The 15,519-nt window shown below is 37.4% G+C and overlaps 1 protein-coding gene across 1 annotated transcript; it reads left to right on the forward strand.

Annotated features, from left to right (window-relative positions):
- Positions 1-4,547: 4,547 nt before the first annotated feature.
- LOC120855646 (serine/arginine-rich splicing factor 7-like) lies at positions 4,548-5,423 on the forward strand. Its single transcript, XM_040230188.1, has one exon. The coding sequence runs from the start codon at positions 4,648-4,650 to the stop codon at positions 5,362-5,364; it is 717 nt and encodes a 238-aa protein (XP_040086122.1). The 5' UTR covers positions 4,548-4,647; the 3' UTR covers positions 5,365-5,423.
- Positions 5,424-15,519: the final 10,096 nt, after the last annotated feature.

Raw genomic sequence — 15,519 nt, forward strand, 5'->3', positions numbered from 1 at the left:
CTTTTCCAACAAAACAAGAGACGACTCTACACATGGACATCACCAGATGGTCAATACCGAAATTAGATTGATTATATTCTTTGCAGTCAAGGATGGAAAAGCTCTATACAGTCAGCAAAAAGAAGGCCAGGAGCTGACTGTGGCTCAGATCAGGAACTCCTTATTGCCAAATTCAGACTTAAATTGAAGAAAGTAGGGAAAACCACTAGACTATTCAGGTATGACCTAAATCAAATCCTTTACAACTATACAGTGAAAGTGACAAATAGATTCAAAGGACTAGATTTGATAGACAGAGTGCCTGAAGAACTACGAACTGAGGTCCACGACATTGTACAGGAGGCAGTGATCAAGACCATCCCCAAGAAAAAGAAATGCAAAAAGGCAAAATGTTTGTCTGAGGAGGCCTTACAAACAGCTATGAAAAGAAGAAAAGGAAAGATATGCCCATTTGAATGCAGAGTTCCAAAGAACATCAAGGAGAGATAAGAAAGACTTCCTCAGTGATCAATGAAAAGAAATAGAGGATCCTGCTGTGATTTATGTCGGAGAGTGTTTTGCCTATGTTTTCCTCTAGGAGTTTTATAGTTTCTAGTCTTACGTTTAAATCTTTAATCCATTTTGAGTTTAGTTTTGTGTATGGCGTTAGAAAGTGATCTAGTTTCATTCTTTTAAAAGTGATTGACCAGTTTTCCCAGCACCGTTTGTTAAAGAGATTGTTTTTAATCCATTGTATATTCTTGCCTCCTTTGTCAAAGATAAGGTGTCCATAGGTGTGTGGATTTATCTCTGGGCTTTCTATTCTGTTCCACTGATCTAGATTTCTGTCTTTGTGCCAGTACAATACTGTCTTGATGACTGTGGCTTTGTAGTAGAGCCTGAAGTCAGGCAGATTGATTCCTCCAGTTCTATTCTTCTTTCTCAAGATTGCTTTGGCTATTCGAGGTTTTTTGTATTTCCATACAAATTGTGAAATTATTTGTTCTAGCTCTGTGAAAAGTACCTTTGGTAGCTTGATAGGGATTGCATTGAATCTATAGATTGCTTTGGGTAGTATACTCATTTTCACTATATTGATTCTTCCAATCCATGAACATGGTATATTTCTCCATCTATTAGTGTCCTCTTTGATTTCTTTCATCAGTGTTTTATAGTTTTCTATATATAGGTCTTTAGATTCTTTAGGTAAATATATTCCTAAGTATTTTATTCTTTTCATTGCAATGGTGAATGGAATTGTTTCCTTAGTTTCTCTTTCTATTTTCTCATTATTAGTGTATAGGAAGGCAAGGGATTTCTGTGTGTTGATTTTATACCCTGCAACTTTACTATATTCATTGATTAGTTCTAGTAGTTTTCTGGTGGAGTCTTTAGGGTTTTCTATGTAGAGGATCATGTCATCTGCAAACAGTGAGAGTTTTACTTCTTCTTTTCCAATTTGGATTCCTTTTCTTTCTTTTTCTGCTCTGATTGCTGTGGCCCAAACTTCCAGAACTATGTTGAATAGTAGCGGTGAAAGTGGGCACCCTTGTCTTGTTCCTGACTTTAGGGGAAATGCTTTCAATTTTTCACCATTGAGGATAATGTTTGCTGTGGGTTTGTTATATATAGCTTTTATTATGTGGAGGTTTGTTCCTTCTATTCCTACTTTCTGGAGAGTTTTTATCATAAATGGATGTTGAATTTTGTCAAAGGCTTTCTCTGCATCTATTGAGATAATCATATGGCTTTTATTTTTCAATTTTTTAATGTGGTGAATTACATTGATTGATTTGCGGATGTTGAAGAATCCTTGCATCCCTGGGATAAAGCCCACTTGGTCATGGTGTATGATCTTTTAAATGTGTTGTTGGATTCTGATTGCTGGAATTTTGTTAAGGATTTTTGCATCTATGTTCATCAGTGATATTGGCCTGTAGATTTCTTTTTTTGTGGCATCTTTGTCAGGTTTTGGTATTAGGGTAATAGTGGCCTCATAGAATGAGTTTGGAAGTTTACCTTCCTCTGCAATTTTCTGGAAGAGTTTGAGTAGGATAGGTGTTAGCTCTTCTCAAAATTTTTGGTAGAATTCAGCTGTGAAGCCGTCTGGACCTGGGCTTTTGTTTACTGGAAGATTTCTGATTACAGTTTCAATTTCCGTGCTTGTGATGAGTCTGTTAAGATTTTCTATTTCTTCCTGGTTCAGTTTTGGAAAGTTGGACTTTTCTAATAATTTGTCCATTTCTTCCAGGTTGTCCATTTTATCGGCATATAATTGCTGATAGTAGTCTCTTATGATCCTTTGTATTTCTGTGTTGTCTTTTGTGATCTCTCCATTTTCATTTCTAATTTTATTGATTTGATTTTTCTCCCTTTGTTTCTTGATGAGTCTGGCTAATGGTTTGTCAATTTTATTTATCCTTTCAAAGAACCAGCTTTTTGCTTTGTTGATTTTTGCTATGGTCTCTTTTGTTTCTTTCGCATTTATTTCTGCCCTAATTTTTAAGATTTCTTTCCTTCTACTAACTCTGGGGTTCTCCATTTCTTCCTTTTCTAGTTGCTTTAGGTGTAGACTTAGGTTATTTATTTGACTTTTTTCTTGTTTCTTGAGGTATGCCTGTATTGCTATGAACTTTCCTCTTAGCACTGCTTTTATAGTGTCCCACAGGGTTTTGTGTTGTTGAGTTTTCATTTTCATTCGTTTCTATGCATATTTTGATTTCTTTTTTGATTCCTTCTGTGATTTGTTGGTTATTCAGAAGCATGTTGTTAAGCCTCCATATCTTGGAATTTGTAATAGTTTTTCTCTTATAATTGAGATCTAATCTTAGTGCATTATGGTCAGAAAAGATGCTTGGAATGATTTCATTTTTTTTTTTAATTTATCAAGGTTAGATTTATGGCCCAGGGTTATGTGAGACAGCAAAAGAGACACAGATGTATAAAACAGACTTTTGGACTCTGAGGGAGAGGGAGAGGGTGGGATGATTTGGGAGAATGGCATTGAAACATGTATACTATCATGTAAGAAACGAATTGCCAGTCTATGATTGATGCAGGATACAGGATGCTTGGGGCTGGTGCATGGGGAAGATCCAGAGAGATGATATGCGGTGGGAGGTGGGAGGGGGGTTCAGGATTGGGAACGCATGTACACCCGTGGTGGATTCATGTTAACGTATGGCAAAACCAATACAGTATTGTAAAGCAAAATAAAGTAAAAATAAAATTTTTTTAAAAAATAGAGTTAGAGAACAAAAAAAGAAAAGAAAAGAAATAGAGGAAAACAATAGAATGGAAAAGATTAGACATCTCTTCAAGAAAATTAGAGATACCAAGGGAATATTTCATGCAAAGATGGGCTCGATAAAGGACAGAAATGGTACACACCTAAGAGAAGCAGAAGATATTAAGAAGAGCTGGTAACAATACACAGAAGAAGGTTTCAAAACAGATCTTCATGACCCAGATAATCATGATGGTGTGATCACTCATCTAGAGCCAGACATCCTAGAATGTGAAGTCAAGTAGGCCTTAGGAAACATCACTGCAAACAAAGCTAGTGGAGGTGATGGAATTCCAGTTGAGCTATTTCAAATCCTAAAAGATGATGCTGTGAAACTGTTGCACTCAATATGCCAGCAAATTTGGAAAACTCAGCGTGACCACAAGACTGGAAAAGGTCAGTTTCATTCCAACACCAAAGAAATGTAATGCCAAAGAATGTCCAAACTGCCACACAATTGTGCTCATCTCACACACTACTAAAGTAATGCTCAAAATTCTCCAAGCCAGGTTTCAACAGTACATGAACTGTGAACTTCCAGATGTTCAAGCTGGTTTCAGAAAAGGCAGAGGAACCAGAGATCAAAATTCCAACATCTGCTGGATCATCGAAAAAGCAAGAGAGTTCCGAGAGTTGCTTTATTGACTATGCCAAAGCCTTTGACTGTATGGATCACAACAAACTGGAAAATTCTTCAAGAGATGGGAATACCAGACCACCCGACCTTCCTCCTGAGAAATCTGTATGCAGGTCAAGAAGCAACACTTAGAACTGGACATGGAACACATGGCTGGTTCCATATTGGGAAAGGAGTCCCTCAAGGCTGTATATTGTCACCCTGCTTATTTAACTTAAATGCAGAGTACATCATGAGAAATGCCAGACTGAATGAAGCACAAGCTGAATTCAAGATTGCTGGGAGAAATATCAATACCCTCAGATAAACAGATGACACCACCCTTAGTGGTAGAAAGTGAAAAAGAACTAAAGAGTCTCTTGATGTAAGTGAAAGAGGGGAGTGAAAAAGTTGGCTTAAAACTAATATCATGGCATCTGGTCCCATCACTTCATGACAAATAGATGAGGAAACAGTGGAAACAGTGGCTGACTTTATTTTTCTGGGCTCCAAAATCACTGCAGATGGTGACTGCAGCCATGAAATTAAAAGATGCTTGTTCCTTGAAAGAAAAGCTATGACCAATCTAGACAGCATACTAAAAAGCAGAGACATTACTTTACCAACAAAGATCCATCTAGTCAAAACTATGGTTTTTCCAGAGTGCCGCCGGGACCGTTGGCGTGTGAGGCGGTTTGGTTGGTTTTGTATTGATCGTTCTCTGGGCGCTGCGAGCTGAAAGAGCCCAGCTCGCAGGCCAGTCATCATGTCGCACTACGGGCGGTACGGAGGAGAAACCAAGGTGTATGTTGGTAACCTGGGAACTGGTGCTGGCAAAGGAGAGTTAGAAAGGGCTTTCAGTTATTATGGGCCTTTGAGAACTGTGTGGATTGCCAGAAATCCTCCAGGATTTGCTTTTGTGGAATTTGAAGACCCTAGAGATGCAGAAGATGCAGTTCGAGGCCTGGATGGAAAAGTTATTTGTGGTTCCCGAGTGAGAGTTGAACTATCAACAGGCATGCCTCGGAGATCTCGATTTGATAGACCACCTGCCCGACGTCCCTTTGATCTCAATGATAGATGCTATGAGTGTGGCGAAAAGGGACATTATGCTTATGATTGTCATCGCTATAGCCGCCGAAGAAGAAGCAGGTCACGGTCTAGATCACATTCGAGATCCAGAGGTAGACGATACTCTCGCTCACGCAGCAGGAGCAGGGGAAGGAGGTCAAGATCAGCATCTCCTCGGCGATCAAGATCTGTGTCTCTTTGTAGATCAAGATCAGCTTCACTCAGACGATCTAGGTCTGGTTCTATAAAAGGATCGAGGTATTTCCAATCCCGGTCCAGGTCGAGATCAAGATCCAGGTCTCTTTCACGGCCTAGAAGCAGCCGATCAAAGTCCAGGTCTCCATCTCCAAAAAGAAGTCGTTCTCCATCAGGAAGTCCGAGAAGAAGTGCAAGTCCTGAAAGAGTGGACTGAAGTGCTCAAGTTCACCTTTTAGGGAAAAGTTATTTTGTTTACATTATTATAAGGGATTCGTGATAACCAAGATGAAGAGACAGAGGAATACCCAACAGGTAAAGGAGCAGGAGAAATGCCCACCAAACCAGACAAAAGAGGAAGAGATAGGGAATCTACCTGAGAAAGAATTCCGAATATTGATAGTGAAAATGATCCAAAATCTTGAAGTCAAAATGGAATCACAGATAAATACCCTAGAGACAAGGATTGAGAAGATGCAAGAAAGGTTCAACAAGGACCTAGAAGAAATAAAAAAGAGTCAATATACAATGAATAATGCAATAAATGAGATCAGAAACACTCTGGAGGCAACAAATAATAGAATAACGGAGGCAGAAGATAGGATTAGTGGAATAGAAGACAGAATGGTAGAAATAAATGAATCAGAGAGGAAAAAAGAAAAACGAATTAAAAGAAATGAGGACAATCTCAGAGACCTCCAGGACAATATGAAACACTCCAACATTCGAATTATAGGAGTCCCAGAAGAAGAAGACAAAGAGAAAGACCATGAGAAAATCCTTGAGGAGATAATAGTTGAAAACTTCCCTAAAATGGGGAAGGAAATAATCACCCAAGTCCAAGAAACCCAGAGAGTCCCAAATAGGATAAAACCAAGGCGAAACACCCCAAGACACATATTAATCAAATTAACAAAGATCAAACACAAAGAACAACTATTAAAAGCAGCAAGGGAAAAACAACAAATAACACACAAGGGGATTCCCATAAGGATAACAGCTGATCTCTCAATAGAAACTCTTCAGGCCAGGAGGGAATGGCAAGACATACTTAAAGTGATGAAAGAAAATAACCTACAGCCCAGATTACTATACCCAGCAAGGATCTCATTCAAATACGAAGGAGAAATCAAAAGCTTTACAGACAAGCAAAAGCTGAGAGAATTCAGCACCACCAAACCAGCTCTCCAACAAATTCTAAAGGATATTCTCTAGACAGGAAACACAAAAAGGGAGTATAAAACCGAACCCAAAATAATAAAACAAATGGCAACGGGATCATACTTATCAATAATTACCTTAAACGTAAATGGATTGAATGCCCCAACCAAAAGGCAAAGACTGGCCGATTGGATACAAAAACAAGAACCCTCTATATGCTGCTTACAAGTAGACCCACCTCAAAACAAGGGACACATACAGACTGAAAGTGAAGGGTTGGAAAAAGATATTCCATGCAAATAGAGACCAAAAGAAAGCAGGAGTGGCAATACTCATATCCTATAAAATAGACTTTAAAACAAAGGATGTGAAAAGAGACAAAGAAGGCCACTACATAATGATCAAAGGATCAATCCAAGAAGAAGATATAACAATTATAAATATATATGCACCCAATATAGGAGCACCGCAATATGTAGGACAAATGCTAACAAGTATGAAAGGGGAAATTAACAACAACACAATAATAGTGGGAGACTTTAGTACCCCACTCACACATATGGACAGATCAACTAAACAGAAAATTAACAAAGAAACGCAAACTTTAAATGATACATTAGACCAGTTAGACCTAATTGATATCTATAGGACATTTCACCCCAAAACAATGAATTTCACCTTTTTCTCAAGTGCTCATGGAACCTTCTCAAGGGTAGATCACATCCTGGGCCATAAATATAACCTTGATAAATTCAAAAAAATCGAAATCATTCCAAGCATCTTTTCTGACCATAATGCACTAAGATTAGATCTCAATTACAGGAGGAAACCTATTAAAAATTCCAACATATGGAGGCTGAACAACACGCTTCTGAATAACCAACAAATCACAGAAGAAATCAAAAAAGAAATCAAAATATGCATAGAAACTAATGAAATGAAAACACAACAACCCAAAACCTGTGGGACACTATAAAAGCAGTGCTAAGAGGAAAGTTCATAGCAATACAGGCATACCTCAAGAAACAAGAAAAAAGTCAAATAAATAACCTAACTCTACACCTAAAGCAACTAGAAAAGGAAGAATTAGGGAACCCCAGAGATAGCAGAAGGAAAGAAATCTTAAAAATTAGGGCAGAAATAAATGCAAAAGAAACAAAAGAGACCATAGCAAAAATCAACAAAGCCAAAAGCTGGTTCTTTGAAAGGATAAATAAAATTGACAGACCATTAGCCAGACTCATCAAGAAACAAAGAGAGAAAAATCAAATCAATAAAATTAGAAATGAAAATGGAGAGATCACAACAGACAACACAGAAATACAAAGGATCATAAGAGACTACTATCAGCAATTATATGCCAATAAAATGGACAACCTGGAAGAAATGGACAAATTCTTAGAAAAATACAATTTTCCAAAACTAAACCAGGAAGAAATAGACAATCTTAACAGACCCATCACAAGCACGGAAATTGAAACTGTAATCAGAAATCTTCCAGCAAACAAAAGCCCAGGTCCAGACGGCTTCACAGCTGAATTTTACCAAAAATTTCGAGAAGAGTTAACACCTATCCTACTCAAACTCTTCCAGAAAATTGCAGAGGAAGGGAAACTTCCAAACTCATTCTATGAGGCCACCATCACCCTAATACCAAAACCTGACAAAGATACTACAAAAAAGGAAAACTACAGGCCAATATCACTGATGAACATAGATGCAAAAATCCTCAACAAAATTCTAGCAATCAGAATCCAACAACACATTAAAAAGATCGTACACCATGACCAAGTGGGCTTTATCCCAGGGATGCAAGGATTCTTCAACATCCGCAAATCAATCAATGTAATTCACCACATTAAAAAATTGAAAAATAAAAACCGTATGATTATCTCAATAGATGCAGAGAAGGCCTTTGACAAAATTCAACATCCATTTATGATAAAAACTCTCCAGAAAGCATGAATAGAAGGAACATACCTCAATATAATAAAAGCTATATATGACAAACCCACAGCAAACATTATCCTCAATGGTGAAAAATTGAAAGCATTTCCCCTAAAGTCAGGAACAAGACAAGGGTGCCCACTTTCACCACTACTATTCAACATAGTTCTGCAAGTTCTGGCCACAGCAATCAGAGCAGAAAAAGAAAGAAAAGGAATCCAAATTGGAAAAGAAGAAGTAAAACTCTCACTGTTTGCAGATGACATGATCCTCTACATAGAAAACACTAAAGACTCTACCAGAAAATTACTAGAGCTAATTAATGAATATAGTAAAGTTGCAGGATATAAAATCAACACACAGAAATCCCTTGTATTCCTATACACTAATAATGAGAAAGTAGAAGAAGAAATTAAGGAAACAATTCCATTCACCATTGCAACAAAAAGAATAAAATACTTAGGAATATATCTACCTAAAGAAACTAAAGACCTATATACAGAAAACTTTAAAACACTGATGAAAGAAATCAAAGAGGACACTAATAGATGGAGAAATATGCCATGCTCATGGATTGGAAGAATCAATATAGTGAAAATGAGTATATTACCCAACGCAATTTACAAATTCAATGCAATCCCTATCAAGATACCGGCGATATTTTTCACAGAACTAGAACAAATAATTTCAAGATTTGTATGGAAATACAAAAAACCACGAATAGCCAAAGCAATCTTGAGAAAGAAGAATGGAACTGGAGGAATCAATTTGCCTGACTTCAGGCTCTACTACAAAGCCACAGTCATCAAGACAGTATGGTATTGGCACAAAGACAGACATACAGATCAATGGAACAAAATAGAAAGCCCAGAGATAAATCCACATACATATGGACACCTTATCTTTGACAAAGGAGGCAAGAATATACAATGGAGTAAAGACAATCTCTTTAACAAGTGGTCCTGGGAAAACTGGTCAACCACTTGTAAAAGAATGAAACTAGATCACTTTCTAACACCGCACACAAAGATAAACTCAAAATGGATTAAAGATCTAAATGTAAGACCAGAAACTATAAACCTCTTAGAGGAGAACATAGGCAAAACACTCTCCGACATAAACCACAGCAGGATCCTCTATGATCCACCTCCCAGGATTCTGGAAATAAAAGCAAAAATAAACAAATGGGATCTAATTAAAATTAAAAGCTTCTGCACAACAAAGGAAAACATAAGCAAAGTGAAAAGACAGCCTTCCGAATGGGAGAAAATAATAGCAAATGAAGCAACTGACAAACAACTAATCTCAAAAATATACAAGCAACTCCTGCAGCTCAATTCCAGAAAAATAAACGACCCAATAAAAAAATGGGCCAAAGAACTAAATAGACATTTCTCCAAAGAAGACATACGGATGGCTAACAAACACATGAAAAGATGCTCAACATCACTCATTATTAGAGAAATGCAAATCAAAACCACAATGAGGTACCACTTCACACCAGTTAGAATGTCTGCGATCCAAAAATCTGCAAGCAATAAATGCTGGAGAGGGTGTGGAGAGAAGGGAACCCTCCTACCCTGTTGGTGGGAATGCAAACTAGTACAGCCACTATGGAGAACAGTGTGGAGATTCCTTAAAAAATTGCAAATAGAAATGCCTTATGACCCAGCAATCCCACTGTTGGGCATACACACAGAGGAAACCAGAATTGAAAGAGACACAGGTACCCCAATGTTCATTGCAGCACTGTTTATAATAGCCAGGACATGGAAACAACCTAGATGTCCATCAGTAGATGAAGGGATAAGAAAGCTGTGGTACATATACACAATGGAGTATTACTCAGCCATTAAAAAGAATACATTTGAATCAGTTCTGATGAGATGGATGAAACTGGAGCCGATTATACAGAGTGAAGTGAGCCAGAAAGAAAAACACCAATACAGTATACTAACACATATATATGGAATTTAGGAAGATGACAATGATGACCCTGTATGCAGGACAGCAAAAAAGACACAGATGTGTATAACGGACTTTTGGACTCAGAGGGAGAGGGAGAGGGTGTGATGATTTGGGAGAATGGCATTGAAACATGTATAATATCATGTAAGAATCGAAATGCCAGTCTATGTCTGATGCAGGATATGACACGCTTGGGGCTGATGCGCGGGGATGACCCAGAGAGATGCTGTGGGGAGGGGGGTGGGAGGGGGGTTCATGTTTGGGAACGCATGTACACCTGTGGTGGATTCATGTCAATCTATGCCAAAACCAATACAGAATTGTAAAGTAAAAATTAAAAATAAATAAATAAATTAAAAAAAATAAAAATAAAAGGCTGGAGTGGCTATGACAATTTCTTAAAGTAAGACAACAATGAAAAAAAAAAAACCCTATGGTTTTTCCAGTAGTCATATATGCATGTGAGAGTTGGACTATAAAGAAAGCTGAGTGCTGAAGAATTGATGCTTTTGAACTGTGGTGTTGGGGAAGACTCTTGAGAGTCCCTTGGACTTCAAGGAGATCCAACCAGTCAATCCTAAAGAACATCAACCGTGAACATTCACTGGAAGGACTGATTTTGAAGCTGAAACTCCAGTACTTTGGCCACCAGATGAGAAGAGCCAACTCACTGACAAAGATCCTGATGCTGGTAAAGATTGAAAAGAAAAGGAGAAGAAGGCAGCAGAGGGTGAGATGGTTGGATGGCATCACTGATGCAATGGACATGATTTTTAGTTAACTCCAGGAGTTGGTGATGGACAGGAAAGCCTGGTGCACTGCAGTCCATGGGGTGGCAAAGAGTCAGACATGACTGAGCAACTGAACTGAACTGATAATTATTCTGAATTCTTTTTTTCTGTAAGATTGCCTATCTCTACTTCATTTAGTTGTTTTTCTATAGTTTTGTATTATCCCTTCACCTGGGATGTAACTTTCTGCTTTTTCATGCTGATTAACGTTCTGTAATGTGGTTTGTTTTAGTTGCTGTGGGATTGTGGTTATTCATGCTTCTTCTTTCTGCCCTCTGATGGAGGAGGCTAAGAGGCTTATGTAAGCTTCTTGATAGGAGGGACTGGTGGTGAGAAACACTGGATCTTGCTCTGATGGGAAGGATCTTGCTCAGTAAAGCTTTAATCCAATTATCTGCTGATGAGTGTGGTTGCACTCCTTCCCTGATTTCCACCCCGCCCCCCCCCCCCCCCGAGGTGACTAGCCCTCAGTCTACAAGCTCTATGGTCAGGTTAATGGTGACCTCCAAGAGTGTTTATGCCAAAAGAGACCTTCCCAAACAGGTGCTGCCAATTCCCCTGTCTCTGTAGTGTGCCCCTGCTAACCCACACTTCTACAGGAGGTCCTCAAATACTAGCAGATAGTTTTGCTCCAGTTTCCTGTGGAGTCACTGCTCCTTTCCTCTGAGACTTGGTGCACACAAGGTTTTATTTGTGCCCTCCAAGCCTGAAGTCTGTTTCCCACAGTCCTATGGAAGTCTTCTAATAAAATTCTGCTGTGCTTCAAGGTCAGATTCCCTGGGGATTCCCAGTCCCCTTACTGGGTCCTCAGGCTGGGAAGCCTGACATGGGGATCTGAACCTTCACAACAGTGGGAGAACTTCTTTGGTATTGTTGTTCTCCAGTTTGTGGGTCACCCACCCATTGGATATGGGATTTGATTTTATTGTGATTGTGCCCATTCTACCATCTCACTGTGACTTCTTCTTTGTCTTTGTTGTTCATTAGTTGTGATTTTGGTACTCTTGCAGGAGAAGATGAGTACATGTTCATCTACTCCATCATCTTGAACCAGAAGAAATAATACTTTTTGTTTAATTTCTCTTTTGATCCCTCCTTATTTTCCTTACCTTGCTGGATTAACTAGGACTCTTAATATTCTATTGAATGGTGAAGATTAAAGCAGGCAGACAACTTGTAGTTGATTTTCACTGGAATGCTTTTAAACATTCACAATTGAATTTACCTCATGTAGGCTATGTGTATTAATAGCTACATTTGACAATACAGTGGAAGTTTCCTTTCATTCTGAGTTAGTAATGTTTTATCAGAATGGACATTTAAAGGTATCAAATGCTTTTTCTATAACTTTGGAGATGATTATATGGTTATATTTCCTTAATTTTTTAAAGAAAGTGATTCTATCAAGCGATTTTTTTATTGGTAAATAATTTTTCCATTTGCTGGATAAATGCCACTTCACGTAGTGCTGGTTTCTGCTTGCAAGTATTTTATATGAATCTATATAGAGATAGTTTCTAAATAAATGTGAATAAATGAGATTTGCTATTAGCTACTAGTTTAATATTTGTTTGTTTTTTTTCCTGGAAAAAATCTTGCTGGCTTTGATATAATGAAAATATTGCCTCCTAAAATCAGTTGCAATCATTTTCCATCTTTTTCTCTACCTAGAACAATGTGCATGAAGTACTATTACCTGCCATTCCTTGTAGTCTGGACTTAGGACCTGCACAACTAGTAAAAACGTTAACTCCTTGTTTATTTTCCTTAACAGTTACTTATATGTTCATATTTTCTTCCTTTACTGGGAGTTTTTAAAAATAAAATTTTATCTATAACAAATGCATTGATATAAATTATACACAGTATTTTCTTATTTTAACTTCTGTATTATGCAGTAATATGTCTACTTTTCTAAAACTTATTACTCTTTTCATTAGCTCTGAGAGAGGTTGTAGTGTTTTTATTAATTTTCTCAAGCAGTGTGTTCCTTAAGTGTTGTGCCACCTTTATCTATTTTTTGTTTTTCTTTATTTTTTTTCACTTTTCTATGGTAAAATTTTTATTGATCATGTTCCTATAGCTTCCTCAATTAAAATCTTAGCTTATATTCTTGCTTTTGGTCTCTCTGATTTACAAATAAATAACTTTTAATCTGTTAATCCTTCTATATGTATCACTTTAAAATCATGTATGAACTTCTACATGAACTTATTTTTTTTTAATGTAGAAAAAGATGTGCACCCACCTATGCAAAAACAATGCATAGTAATAAGACTGCAAAAACTAAAACTTAGTGACCACTGTTTAAAAATCCAGAAAAGCAAAAAGTAGAAAGGTATGAGTGAAGATGGTCCATCTCTAAGTTCCATATTAAACACTGAGGCACTGAATGTATGAATCACCACAGAAAATTGAACAAAGCATAAATCAGTCACTTCTGAAACTTATAGACCACAACAAATATCAGATTGACCAAAGAATGTTTCTAGATACCAAACTAGAGTCATATAAAAAGTAGATTTCAAAGCAAAAATGGCTAATACTAATTTCCTAGAAACATGATATACATTGGTTTTTCCTTCATTCTTGCTCAAATTCCTCCTAATCTGTTTTCCTGCCTATGATGAAACATATTTTTGTGTGCAGCTTTGGCCAGGGATCTTTTAAGAAGACATTCTCTTTCCTATGCTTCCCAGAATTGTAAATTCCTGCACTCACAAATTCTATTTAATCCTTCTTTGCAGCACTAATATATTTCCTATAAACTTGAAGCTTTCTGTTGACTTGATCAGTTAAGCTTCCTATCACATGTGAGAATATGAAAAAGATTTTTTTTAATTCACCACAAACAAAATAATCAATAACTAAAGAATACATAATTAAATGATTATAAATAATAACCATAAATATTTATAAATGTGTTGATGCAATGATACGTTAAATCTTCTCTCATTTACAAAGGTGACTACAGCCATCTGGTCACATGCCTGGGGGGCGCCCCCCCGGTTCATGTTTGGGAACGCATGTACACCTGTGGTGGATTCATGTCAATCTATGCCAAAACCAATACAGAATTGTAAAGTAAAAATTAAAAAATAAATAAATAAATAAATAAAATAAAGAATCTTATACATGCCATTATATATGAAACGAATCACCAGTCCAGGTTCGATGCATGATACTGGATGCTTGGGGCTGGTGCACTGGGACGACCCAGAGGGAGGGTATGGGGAGGGAGGAGGGAGGGGGGTTCAGGATGGGGAACACATGTATACCTATGGTGGATTCATGTTGATGTATGGCAAAACCAATTCAATATTGTAAAGTAATTAACCTCCAATTAAAATAATAAATTTATATTAAAAAAGAAATTTAGAACAAAATTAAACTCTAATTAATAAAATACTAACATACACTTTTACTATTCAACACAATTTCACACTTTAACATCTCATCTTCCAACTTGTTCAAGTTACTTTTCTATCAAGTATCAGGAGATAGACCTTAGGTGGGTGGGCCACAATAATTCAGAATTTTACATGTTTTCACAATGGAGCCCGTTTGTCATCCTTCACTTACTCACTTCAGTGGTCTGCCTACTAATTTGGACAATACAGCCAACTCTTCCCAACTGTGAAATGCCAGGTTTTTCAACTTCTATTTTCTTCCCAGTATAATTACAAACCTGCCTCACATTTTTAAAATTAATAATATATTTTATTGGATGATAAGCACTTTACAATATTATAATGGTTTTTGCCATACACCAACATGAATCAGCCATGGGGGCACATGGGTCCCCCCATCCTGGACCCCCTTACCCCCTCCCCCCACCACCCCATCCCTGTGAGTTGTCCCAGAGCACTGGTTTTGAGAGCCCTGCTTCATGCACCAAACTTGCACCAGTCATCTATTTTACATATGGCAATATACATGTTTCAGTGCTATTCTCTCAAATCATCCCACCTTCACCTTCTCCCAAAGATTCCAAAAGTCTGTTCTTTATATTGGTGACTCTTTTGGTCCCTTACATAAAGGATTGTCAATATCATCTTTCTAAATTCCATATTATGCATTAATATACAGTATTTTTATTTCTTTTTCTGACTCACTTCATTCTGTATAATAGGCTCCAATTTCATCCACCTCATTAGAACTAACTCAAATGCATTCCTTTTTATAACTGAGTAATATTCCATTGTGTATATGTACCACAATTTCCTTATCATTCATCCGCTGATAGACATCTAGGTTGCTTCCATGTCCTAGCTACTGTAAACAGTTCTGCAGTGAACAGTGGGGTACATGTGTCTCTTTCATTTCTGGTTTCCTCAGTATGCATGCTCAGCGGTAGGACTGCTAGGTCACATGGCAGTTCTATTTCCAATTTCTTAAGGAATCTCCACACTGTTCTCCATAGTGCCTATATCAGTTTACATTCCCACCAACAGTGTAAAGGGCTCTCTTTTCTCCACACCCTCCCCAGCTTTTGTTTCTAAACT

This window comes from Oryx dammah, unplaced genomic scaffold (assembly GCF_014754425.2).
Source record: "Oryx dammah isolate SB20612 unplaced genomic scaffold, SCBI_Odam_1.1 HiC_scaffold_28, whole genome shotgun sequence".
NCBI lineage: Eukaryota > Metazoa > Chordata > Mammalia > Artiodactyla > Bovidae > Oryx > Oryx dammah.